At 35.6% G+C, this 13130-nt stretch overlaps 1 protein-coding gene across 3 annotated transcripts in view; it reads right to left on the reverse strand.

Annotated features, from left to right (window-relative positions):
* Positions 1-5089: 5089 nt before the first annotated feature.
* The window catches only part of OR4M1 (olfactory receptor family 4 subfamily M member 1), a 61506-nt gene continuing 53465 nt past the window's right edge, over positions 5090-13130 (reverse strand). For 2 of the 3 annotated variants that reach the window (XM_031001851.2, XM_031001852.2), the window contains one exon: positions 5090-6060. In XM_031001851.2, coding sequence (XP_030857711.1) covers positions 5090-6031 — 942 coding nt within the window. In that variant the 5' untranslated portion in view covers positions 6032-6060. Of the gene's footprint in view, positions 6061-12816; positions 12907-13130 lie in introns of those variants that run through there. The other variant, XM_055361518.1, reaches the window with a different exon arrangement.

A 13130-nucleotide genomic window follows, 5' to 3' on the forward strand; every position in this document is an offset into this window, starting at 1 on the left:
TCATGTCTGACTGTAAGCTCTTCTGCTTTTTTTTTTTTTTTTTTGAGACAGTCTTGCTCTGTCGCCCAGCCTGGAGTGCAGTGGTGCGATCTCTGCTCACCGCAACCTCCGCCGCCCGGGTTCACGACCTTCTCCTGCCTCAGCCTCCCGAGTAGCTGGCACTACAGGCACCCGCCACCACTCCCAGCTAATTTTTTGTAGTTTTTAGTGGAGACGGGGTTTCACCGTGTTAGCCAGGATGGTCTCTATCTCCTGACCTCGTGATCCGCCGGCCTCAGCCTCCCAAAAGTGCTGGGATTACAGGCGTGAGCCACTGTGCCCGGCCAGCTCTTAATCCTTGAAAGTCTATCTACAGAATATTTTGAGTCCTGGAATAAACATAAGAACCTCCAGAAGATATTGGTGTTTCCTTCTGTAAAGAGGCATTACAAGTCTGGAACCAGAAACTTTGAACAAAATTATTAGCATGCAGGGAACAAAATTATCAACTTGCAATGAATTTCAAACTCAAAAAATGTGTGATCCCACTTGTGTTTCATTAATTTTTCTTTTATCTCTTTTGCATTTTTGAGGTGGTGGGATTTTTTAAAAAGTTATTTTATACTACCCTAAGAATATATATCCTTTGGGATCTTAGGTAGTTTTGGAATATATCATTGGGTGAATATACCATGGTGTGAATCCTGGCCTGTGTCTGGTATCCGTCTGGAGCCCCACCACCAGGCTTGAAAATAGAATGTAAGTCTTTGCAGTAAAAGCTGTTCATTTATTTCTCTGGCTTCCGAATTTTATATTTTTAAAGTTGTTTATCCAAAACATATTTTTTTCTTCTTTTTTTTAGTGAGAGATCCACAGGATGGAAATGGAGTAGAGTTCTATTGTTTCTGCATTGTTACAGCAGATAACATTTCATACAGTTCTACCTTGCTTACCTTAGTTTTAGTCTTTATTTATTTATTTTTTTATTTTTATTTATATATATTTTTTTTTTGAGACAGAGTTTTACTCTTGTTGCCCAGGCTGGAGTGCAATGACACGATCTCGGCTCACCACAACCTCCACCTCCCAGGTTCAAGCAATTCTCCTGCCTCAGCCTCCCAAGTAGCTGGAATTACAGGCATGCACCATCACACCCGGCTAATTTTGTATTTTTAGTAGAGACGGGGTTTCTCCATGTTGAGGCTGGTCTTGAACTCCTGACCTCAGATGATCCTCCCGCCTCGGCCTCCCAAAGTGCTGGGATTACAGGCGTGAGCCACTGCACCCAGCCAATTAGTCTTAGGTTTATAGTTTAATAAGCCTAATATTAGATTAAATACAGTAGCCCCTCTTATCCACAATGTCTGCTTTCTGTAGTTTCTGCTGTCCATGGTCAACTTCAGTCCAAAAAATGTTAAATGGAATATTCCAGCAGCAAACAATTCATAAGTTTTAAATTATGCTGCATTCTAAGTAGCATGATGAAATCTCAAGCTCTCCTTCTCCATCCTTCCAGGGACATGAGCCATCCCTTTGTCCAGTGTATCCATGTTATACATGCCACCTGCACGTTAGTCACTTAGTAGCCACCTTGGTTATCAGTTACACACAGCATCACAGTGCTTGTGTTCAAGTAATCCTTATTCTATTTAATAATGGCCCCAAAGTGCAAGAGTAGTAATGTTGGCATATTGTTATAATTGTTCTATTTTATTATTAGTTCTTATAAATCTGTTACTGTGCCCAATTTATAAATTAAATTTTATCATAGGCATGTGTGTATAAGAAAAACACAGTATATATAGGGTTTGGTACTATCCATGGTTTCAGGCATCCACAAGTGTCTTGGAACATATCTCCTATGGATAAAAGAGGACTACTGTGTATATATATATATGTGTGTGTGTGTGTGTACCCAGCCTTTTGTCCTAGTCATATGTTTGACTGTAACTTGTTCTCTGATAATTTCATCAAAAGAGGACTACTGTGTATATATATATATATGTGTGTGTGTGTGTGTACCCAGCCTTTTGTCCTAGTCATATGTTTGACTGTAACTTGTTCTCTGATAATTTCATCAAAAGAGGTCTTAAAAACAACATTCTCAGATTTTGTTGCATATTTAAAACTTTGTGGCCTTTTTATTTAAATGCCAGTTTTGTGGGATATAAAATCTGAAGGTTACACTTATTTATGTAATGCATGTTGTAGCTTGTCTTCACCTGGACCTCTGTTTAATGGTAGTTATATTTTGGAACAATGCATGATAGGCCAACTGGCCTGCTTCCAATGGAGCTGGAGGGGTAAGACTTTACAAACCTTGTTAAAGAAAATCCCTGAGAAAAGAGATTGCCAGTGATACTTGTTTTGTTCTTTATATATTCATATGTTTTTAACTTTTAATGAATATATATTATTTTAGTAATTAAAAAAACAAAAAAACTTTAATTTTGTTTGAGCAATAAAGCTCTTTTTTAACCAGATGTAATAGTAAAGTTCTGGTTAATATTGAGATTAGCAAAAAGTCAGAAGATGAATGGGACTTGGGTTCTAAAGTCTCACACAAGTCAGTGTATAATTGAAAGTATAATCACAATACTGAGCTAAAGATAATTTACTCAATCGAGATACTGCTGATTTTAAACATAGTAGCCCAGCAGCAGTTTTGAAAGAAGGAGGAGTAGGAGAGACTGAAAGAAAAAAAAGAGATTAAAAGACATTTAAAAGTAACTGAAAGAAAATGTAGGAGTTATGTAGGGAAAAGGAGTCCTGAGGCATATTTTGTATTTGACTGCTGAGGATACTGAGCTATTTGGAAACAATATTCAATGACACAACATTGCCTATGAGGTTAACACCTATTTCTTCTACACTAAGCTGCCTTATCCCTGCTCATTATTTAAGTCAGAGTTTCTCAACCTGATGGAGTTCTTTATTCTCAGCACTATTGACATTTTGGGCCAGATAATTCATGTGGGAGTCAGGGGCTGGGGCCTGTCCTGTGCATTGTAAGATGTCTAAATAGTACAAGATGCCAATATATGTCCTCAGTTGTGACCACCACAAATGTCTCTGGGCACTTCCAAATGTCCTCCAAGGGGTGAAATTGCTCTCAGTCCTTATTCCAATTACATCCTCCACGAATCAGGCTCAGTTATTACTTACTAGAGTTTGCCAAAAGTTCCCCTTTTTCTTCATTGATATTAGTTTCTAATTTCAGATAATATTCCCAAGTAAGCAATTAGTTATCACACTACTATTTTTATGCCTTTTTCCTTTGTATTACTAGCTTCAGTATTTTCAGTAAATATCCTCCTGTAGTACAGAGTGCTGGTGTTTGAAGAGCATATCAAATCAGTGGTCCCTTTCCAAAGAACATCAGCCCTAGTTTGATGAAAGATAAGTGACAAAATGAATAGAAGTCTGGCTAGATCAAATACAGAGAAATGACAGTAAGATGATAAAAGATTTAGAAACATAACTCATCATTTTATCATATTTTATATATATATATCTTTTGTACTTTATATTTTTTCATGCTGTGTTACAAAATGTTAGAGAAGTCTACTGCTTTATTCACTTCCAGGTGATCAGAAGTCAACTCAAAAATCAGGACTCATAACATCAATCCGTGCCTTTGGGTTCCTAGAAGAGAAGTAACGTAGCATTGAAGATCGAAGAAGGTCACCATAAGGAAAAATTCTCAAAGCAAAAAACAAGCTTTGTGTACCACCATACCATCCTGTGCATCCGAAGTACACTGGGTCTGGCATAAATTACCTCCTCAATTAATAAATAAAATCTCTGTAAATAAATAGTAACTCTAGGAATAGTTATATGATTTATTTTTATATATTCATTCCCAATCTTGACAAGGATCTAATTCACTTAAAATTTAGTCCATATTACATTATCAAATTTAAAAAAGAAGGCTAAAGCTTAATACACCCAATGCATTCTTGCCCTTCAATGAAAAGATTTCCTAGTTTTGAAATTAAAAACTAATAAATTTAAGTAAAAAACATAACCTATAAAATCAAATGTTCTAATCTACCTCTTACATTCGGAAGCTTATAGAGTGAGGTTTTAGTGCTTGAGAATAGGAAATCAGTCCCTAATAATTCTCTAAGGGATCATGGGAACCAATACATCCAGGTTTCTCAATGGGAAAGAACTCTGAATTAAGCGCTAACAAAAACAGCACCCTACCAATTTAAGTTTAACATGAGAGGCAGAATTAGCAATTACGGAAAACATACAAAAGTGGCAAAGGAGATGATAGTTTAGAAAAAAACTACATGGCTAGATGTCTACCAATTCCAGTCAACCTAGAAGCTTTCTCCCCAAGCCTGCTTTCACTCTGAAGGATGTAAGTAGGGACTGGCTATAAAAATTGCTAGTTGCCTGGAGGCTTCATCTGGAATGACATGAATCTCATGTATCAGCCAAATTATACTCTGCTTTGAATTCATAAAAATTGTTTTCATAATGTGATAACATTTTGAGTTCTGTCTCCAACTGTTGAATGGACACCACCTGAAATATAAACTGAAATACCTTCTATAAATGAATCTTCATTTTCCATCAACTCTGGAAATAAGAGGAGATAAAGGACAAATAATCTGTTTTTCCAGACCCAGCAAGATGTTTACCAGATACCATTCCACTGAGCCAACACTGAAACATGACAACAATATTTATTTGCTAACTTGAAGCTAGCTGCATCCATATGCTTGCCGTTTACTTCATCTTTGTAATGGACACGTCTCCATGTCTTATTTATTTTTATCAACATGTTCCCCTCAGAGCCAGAGCCTCTGCAGTGTAGTTACTCAATAAACAATTAGTTAAAATGTACTTTAGCAGATTATTATTATATCTCAAATTCTAATAATGATCTGTCTGGAATTTCAGGGTAGGTGTGAGTAAATTTATTTTCATCTTAATGCCTCTATTTTTTCAATATAAAGAGGAATTAATAGAGAAAAATTATAGTAAAATTTTAAGAACACAAATGAACGGAGGAAGTGAATGCAGCATTATTACTGCAAATACTTCCTGCTTTAGGACAATGATCCTCAGGAGGACTATAAAATGTATAATTTATCTTTCACTTCTCTTTACACAAAATATATTTGGTGACCAACTTCCTCATGGCTGCCTTTACTTCCTTGTTTCTCAATGTGTAAATAATGGGATTAAGTAAAGGGAATATTACAGTATGAAACACAGACACCACTTTATCTAGGGAAAATGAGTCAAATGGGCGAGCATAAATGTAGATGGATGGCCCAAACATTAGCACCACAATGGTAATGTGGGAATAGCAGGTGGACATGGCCCTGTTTGTATTCTCACCTGAGCCTGAATGTTTCTTGAGCAAGGCCAGAAGGAAGGCATAGGACATTAACAGAGCAATGAAACACACCACAGAGATCAGACCACTACTACAGATCATCACTAACTCCTCTGGGAAGGTGTTGGCACAGGCAATCCGGACAACCTGTGTGATGTCACAGAAGTAACTGTCTAACTCATTGGGCCCACAGAAAGGAAGTCGAACAATGAGAGCCACCTGTATTATGGAATGAATGAAGCCCCCCATCCAGGAGAGAGCCACCAGGATACAGCAGAGACGTTGATTCATGATGGTAGCATAGTGGAGGGGTCGGCAGATAGCAGCATAGCGGTCATAGGCCATCACTGTGAGCAAGAACATCTCTGAAGCCCCAACAAAGTGTAAGAAGAAGAGCTGTGCAATGCATCCACCAAAGGAAATTATCTTCCTCTCCACAAAGAAGTCTATGAGCATTTTAGGGGCTGTAATGGAAGAGTACCAAATATCAAGGAAGGCCAGATTAGCCAACAGGAAATACATAGGAGAAGTCAGATGAGGGTCTAGCCTGATGGTGCAAATGATAAAGATATTTCCTGGTAGGATTAACAAATAGAAGGATAGAAATATAACAAATAGGACTAGTTGGACCTCCCGAGTCTGGGATAGGCCAGTGAGAACAAATTCTGTCACCTTGGTGTAATTTGCAGTTTCCATTTCTTCAATTTACTCTTTTCATAATATAGCTATGAAAATTAAAGAAACTATAATTAGTCCACATAGCATTTATCTAGAGTTATATCACTGCTTTCAAAATTGTCATACGTTCCCTGTCACTAACAGATTACATGAGGATACATTTGGTTGCCCATTTTATATTTGATAAACCAAGAGGGAGAAAGTATGTGATGAACTTATAAATTGGGAACATTAAAACTATATGAAGTGTGGCATAAATTTGAAACTCAAATCTCAGCTTGTTAATGTTAAAAATCTTACTTTTTCTGAAATTCGGCAATGCACTACTTCTTCCCCCAAACATCTACATTAGTAAGCAATATGTGAAGATACTTCTGAGTGTAGCCAAATTTTAGACTGGCAATCAGAGATGTGGCCTCTTTTTTCTAGATCTTTTTTTTGTTGCAAAATCATGCTAACCTGGAAACTTAGGCTTGCATTCTAATAGCACACATACAGATCTAGCAGTATTTTAGTTGTGATACAGAAAAGAGATCCCAAGGCTTCATAAGTACTGAATGGACATATTTTTCCATAAGCGTAACCAAAACCTGTACAGCTTAATCCTTGGTAACAGGTAACCAGCCACAATATACAGCTATGCAAGGCCCTATATAAAAAATTCTTCTAGCTGTGACCAGATTCATCAATACCTGATACTACATTGAGTATAAAATTTGCTCACCATTGCAGGAACTTAAGTAGGTGTAGTGATCTGGGAAATGAGTATGCTTGCTACCCAATTTGATTCTGAGCTGATCTGCTCTGCTGTTTCAAGGTGACAATGGGAATCATATCATTTTTAAAATTTTGTTTACTGCCCTGTATTGAACCTGATACCACTAAGTAGAACAAAACTTGTCAAATAAAAATGAAATAACAGTTCACGTTACCAAATATGCTTTTCTTTAAGTAAGGTTAAAAACTGCCGCACCAAAGTAAGTTTTGTTGTAACCAACAGCAAATACAAGAGAGTTGTTTCTTTTCTGTTGATGTGATATTTTATGATATTGCTTCTCCTATTGCTTAAAAAAATTAAATATGAAAAGGAATTTTTAAAAAGTTAAGGTTCTGTAAAACCAAATAGATGTGGCTGTGTCCAAACACTTATGGGCATTATGTATACTACTGAGAAAAGAAATTAAATGCACCATTTTTGGAACCTACTGACTCAATTTGTACATAATTTTAACAAACATAGATAAATAGCTTTTAGTATATTATAGAAGCATTGTATTTTGAAGAAGGGATGGCTTACTACAAGCAGACACACACACACACAAAAACAGTGTTTTCCAGGAATCTGGTAGCAAGTGGAAGAAAGGTAAAAATACTCAGAAATTGAGTAATGTGGGACTATTTAGAAAAGGGATCAATTTCCCCATGTCCATAAATTGACCAGTATGGACTTCAGTGAGTTAATTAAGCATATTTAATAGGATTGAAAAATTTAAAATTTGATTTAGGAAGATTTTAATCAAAAGAAAGATAATAAGGGTATCCAGAATGACATATTTCCTAAGATTCCAAAAAACAATGATCTTACTGTACTTACCTGAAGGAAGCAGCTCATAGCCCCCATAACTAATAACGCAACAGGTATAGCTTATAATTATATACTTGTGTTATTAGTTATGAGGGCTTGAGCTAGTTATATACTAACTCATTTACATTCACTGATAAGTCAACTATGAGGTTCCAACAATCAAATAAATTTCTACCAAAAGCATCGAAATATTATGATTTACTCAGCTCATTTACATATTTTGCTATTATGCTATGTAGTTTTTGACCAGATGGAAGTGATTATTTTTTCCTAAGTAAATAATTGTCCCTTTATTATTGAAAGGAGGTGAATATTTTAAAGTGGTAAATACCATTACAAGACAATATGCCTTTTTTATTATTATGGGGACATGATGCAATGATTCTGAGTGTCGTCACACAAATCACCCCTTCCTCCTCTGCTCTACTCCATACCCATTCCACCAAAACAGAAGTAGAAAATGGCACTAATCTAGAAAGAATTTAGGTGAATGAGTGTTGATGTCTTGAAAAGACAAACATACATCAGGTATTATGGAATAGAAAGGGTGATTTTACCAGAAAAAAGTGTCAAAGAGATTTTCTTTTGTACCTCAGTGTTCAAGATATGACACAAAATTAGAAACTAATGATGTATATACTTTGCATTAAGAACCAAAACCAATCACATTTATTCCTTAGGACAAAAATACAAAGGATTCATCCCTCCACACTCCTTGATGAGTGTCTCTGTCCTCCACTCTTCACAAGTGTCAAGTGGAAAAGAAATATTTTGCTGGAGCATCTCAATCCAATAGTCAGGCAGCCAATCAAACTCGCTACTCCCAAAGCTAGTAATGCTCAGCCACTACTCATAACACACACACACACACACACACACACACACACACACACACATACTACTACACCATGTCACTTCCTCAAGGAAGAACAAACACCTAGTTTCCCTACATTAACATAACCATTACCTAAAATACCATAAATGTTGCAACAATTCTTATTCTGTCCAGCACTTGTCATTTAATGCATGTCAAAACAAAGCTATCTACCAGTGATATTAAAAAGTCTATTCCTAAATATATAGCTTCTGTGTCACTTCTATAAACTATTCATTTGTTTATCCCACAAACATTTAGAGAGTATCTACTATATGCTACCTGCTGAGACACAACAATGAACAAGGAAGAATCAATATCTGCCTCATCAAACTTCCATTCTGAAAATATAGACAATAAATAAGTAAACAAGCAAATAAAAATAAAATAAAGTATAAATAAGTAAAGTAAAATAATTGCTACTGGTTCTAAAAGACAAGCAGGAAATAAAAAGAAGGCAATGGTAGAGTAAATGATGATGGGTGTGGTATGTGTGTGATGGAGTATTTTAGAAAAGGTTCTGAGTTGGTGACATTTTTCTAACTTTGAAAGTTTGAAGAAAAGCATTTTAAGAATACAGAATAGTAAATGAAAAGGCCTTGTGTCATGAAAGACTTTCTAAGAACTGTAGAAGACCCACAACTAGTAGAAGCATAAGAACAAAATAAAGAGTTAGTCAAAGACCAAGTAATGTAGCCCACAATAATAAAATTGGATTTCCAATTTTCTTTCAATATGTTTTAAAATAAAACTCGAGAGAATAGCCTAATACAATTTGCAATTTAGAAATATCACCCTGGCTGCTATGTGAATAAACTGGAGTAAGACAACGTTACAGGAAAAACAAACAAACTATATATAGATAGATAGATAGATAGATAGATAGATAGATAGATAGATAGATAGATAGATAGATATGGCTTAAACAATACAGCAATAACTATTTGGAGAGAAGAATAATTTGTTTAGAAAATATTTAGGAGATGCAACTGGCAGGATTTATCAACGGATCATATGTTGTTATTGTCATACTACCAAAGGCAGCTGGAATTTGAACTCCACAATGGCAATTTAAAAATATTTTTTTCCTATCTTCTGTGTCTAAAATGAGGTTCATCCAGCACATACCACGTCCTTAATAAAATTGGGCTAACTAAACTATACATACTTGGGTATGCACTGTAATACTCCAAGAAAGGCTGGGAATTGTGCCAAGAAAACCCAAAGCAATTATGTTTATGGGAAATTCTTGGGGGAGATAAGCCACTCATGAAGATTGATTTAGGGCATTGTTTTCTAAGGTTGCCATTGAGGAGGAGATGTCTATTCCAAATCAGTGCTTACTCTTAGAGCAGTGGTTGGATAAGTTGCTTAAGAAGATTTACTTTGTCTTACATCCACCCACCTACTTCTCCTAAGCTTCTGCTCCTCTTTTAACAACATCTAGGAAATTCCCATTCTTAATCTACAGGGATGTAATACCTAGAGGGTGACTATGGAAATACCCAGGAGTACAGATGCATTCTCTGTAGGTGAGTCAACTGTGAAATCTCCTCAAGAGAAGCAATGCTTTGGGGGAAAACAAGAATCTGCATGATGTTGAGGTCATGAAATCTTCCTCTATGACAGTTTCTTCATATCAAAAGGAGGGATTTTAACTAGAATTTTAAGAAATGTTCTACCTCGAAAATCCTATGAAGAGTAAAATTCTCAGAAAGGTAAATTAAGAATGATTTGTGTAGCAATAGGGAGAAACAGTGATGTAATCACCATTGTGGATATATACAACACTTCTTAGAAATAATGCGAATTAATTTTCCTATTTTTAGGATATCGAACTCACTTATTCTGTGCGATGGTGAGGAAGGAGTATACAGAAGCATCTTCACCATATAGATGGGTATAGGAAACCCAGGGACCTCGAGTGTCATAAATAAACAAGTAGCAGAAAATATCAAGATGTAGTTATTACATTGATTTTCTGTATGCATTGTTGCCCACAGTAAACTAGGCAAGAAGAAACCATTAGGATCACAGAAGGGCTGATCTCAATATTATACTATCTTGAAGATCATTTGCTGCTTATTTCTCTTTTAATATACTTTATTATTATTATATTATATTTAATAATATACTTTAATATGTTATTAAAGTATATTAAAATTAATATATAGCAATATACATTAATATATTATTAAAGTATATTAAAATATTTTATATACAACTAATATATATTTAATATATTCTTTTAATTTACTTGAATATATTAAAGTATATTAAAAATATATTTTATATATAATATAAATTATATATAAATACTTATAGATTATAATTGTATATTTACATATATTACATATTTATATATTATAATATATTATATTATATATATTTGCTGCTTATTTCTCTTTTAATATACTTAGATATGGGGTGTTAGTGCTGTCAACTGAAGAATGATGAGGTTCATAAATTTGGAAAGGAGGACCTTTATTTCTCATAGAGTTGCAGCCTGCAGGGCGGCTATTATGACAGGCTGGGAAATATAGCCTCTGGCCAGGAGCCAGAAACAAATATTTTGAGACAGTGTCAAAAGGAATATGTACTGAGTGAGGTGGCCAAATACGTATGCTCAATATGCTATAGGAGGAGTCATGAATATTTATGAAAGGACAACCATGCACATGCACAATTGTGCTTCATGCCCCTTCATGAGTAGCATATAGTTGGTCTCTTATCAGGAAGCAATGCTGGTTAATTGCCGTGTTAAAACCACAAAAAAAGAGGGACAGCTTCAGTGGTTGGTTGATATCAGCAGTGGAGTCTTTCAAAAGAGCTGGTTTCTATGTAGCACTTAGGTAGGAAAGTCTAATGGCAGTTAAGCGAGGGCAGGGATGTAAGAAGGCACCTCTGACCACCCATCTTGTCATGGATGAAAACTCAGCTTTTAAGGTTACTCTGGGGTGCCCTTGGCCAAGAGAGGGTCCATTCCGTAGGTTGGGGAGCTAAGGGTTTCATTTTTATTTTATTTCTCAGTGCCTTCATTCTAACCACAGCTGAACACTTACTAGCTATGTAATCCTGGGCAACTCACTTACCTCTGCCTCAGTGTGCCTCATCAGTGCAATGGAAATAATAACAGTACCTACTTCATAGGTATTGTAGTGATTAATGCATATAATGCTTCCCACATTTTTCCCAGACCCAAAGTCCTGTTACATTGTTGATGTATCCCTATTTTTAAATCCTTCAGCTATTCTCAGAAGCTTGTTTTCTAAAATGCCTGAAATTTTGTATGAATTTTGTATATATAAGTTCCATAAAAATGTCATATTTCTATGGCTCCCATAATAGTACTCTGTTTGCACCTACAATAGTACTCTGTTTACACCTACAATGTAATTTTAACTCATTACATTGTAATTTTTCAGTTTGTATTTTGCAAAATATAACAGAAACTCTGAGCTCTTTGAGGTCATGGAGTATGTCTCATTTATATATCTACTGCCTAAAGTAGCTCCTAGCATGCTATGGTCTTCAATATGTGTTTGTTAAATGGATGGATGGATGGATGGGATGATTACATGGATTTTTTATTAAATAAATAAATCAATAGACTTTGACAAAAATTAAACACCACAACATCTAATTGTTTTTATTAATTCATTTAGTCTTTCCCTACTCTGCTACGTAATTCCTAATTTTGCTTTTTGGAATCCTTTTTGTTAAAATACATATTTCACCCACATTTATTTCAAGTAAGAGTCTCTTTGCTTTTAAGTTTCTTTTTTGCTTTTCTATTTATTTTCAAAGTTTTTGCTACTACTAACACTAATCCCTTTGAAATGAAATATTTCAAGCCGCACCTTTCCCTTCCTCTTCACAGAGATCATCCTGAAGAACTATCAGAAGTAACTAAAGATCTTGGGGTTTTCCTGACTTTCTTCCAGGAGTAAAGGGATTCAAAATTTTGGAAGTTTATTTTAATAATCTGTCACGCTCTGAAGACCCACAAATCAAAACAGCCTTCTCTGAGCTTGTTTACAAATGGTTCATCCTATGAGTATAAAATGACCAAGCTGTCTCTTCAATGCCCTGTTCAACCCTGACTTTAAAATGCTTTAATTATTGAGATCAAGGCCGAGAAGAAACAATTTGCCCACCCACTCCACAGCTAAGACCTGCTCTACACTATCATCACGGTTCCCTAAGACATTTCCTTACATGCTGCTTTCTGTTTCTTACCACTGATCTCTGAGCATTTTACATAGTTATTCCCATCATTATATCTATCCTACTGTCTCAAAAATAGGACGGTTTATGTAAACGTTATAACAACATTCCACCTACCAATTACTGTGACAGTCTTGGTGCCTTCAGGAACTATGGGGAGGAGGCAGAAGAAGCCTCTTCCACCACCCGCAGTGGAGGACTTTATCCTCTACATGTTGGTATATATCAGTTTCTGCCCTGATGTAACAGTAAACTAACCAGCAACATGGGCTGTAACTACAAAAATCAATCCTCTGGAGGCCAGGGGAAGCCAGGTAGGAACATAAGCCTTGAGGGGATAATTTAAAAGTTGATTTGCACTTCATCCAAAGAGCATAGAAACACAACTTTTGAGTTTCACAGAAGAAGTAGGAAAAATGGCGAATTTCCCA

This window comes from Gorilla gorilla, chromosome 15 (genome assembly GCF_029281585.2).
Source record: "Gorilla gorilla gorilla isolate KB3781 chromosome 15, NHGRI_mGorGor1-v2.1_pri, whole genome shotgun sequence".
Lineage (NCBI taxonomy): Eukaryota > Metazoa > Chordata > Mammalia > Primates > Hominidae > Gorilla > Gorilla gorilla.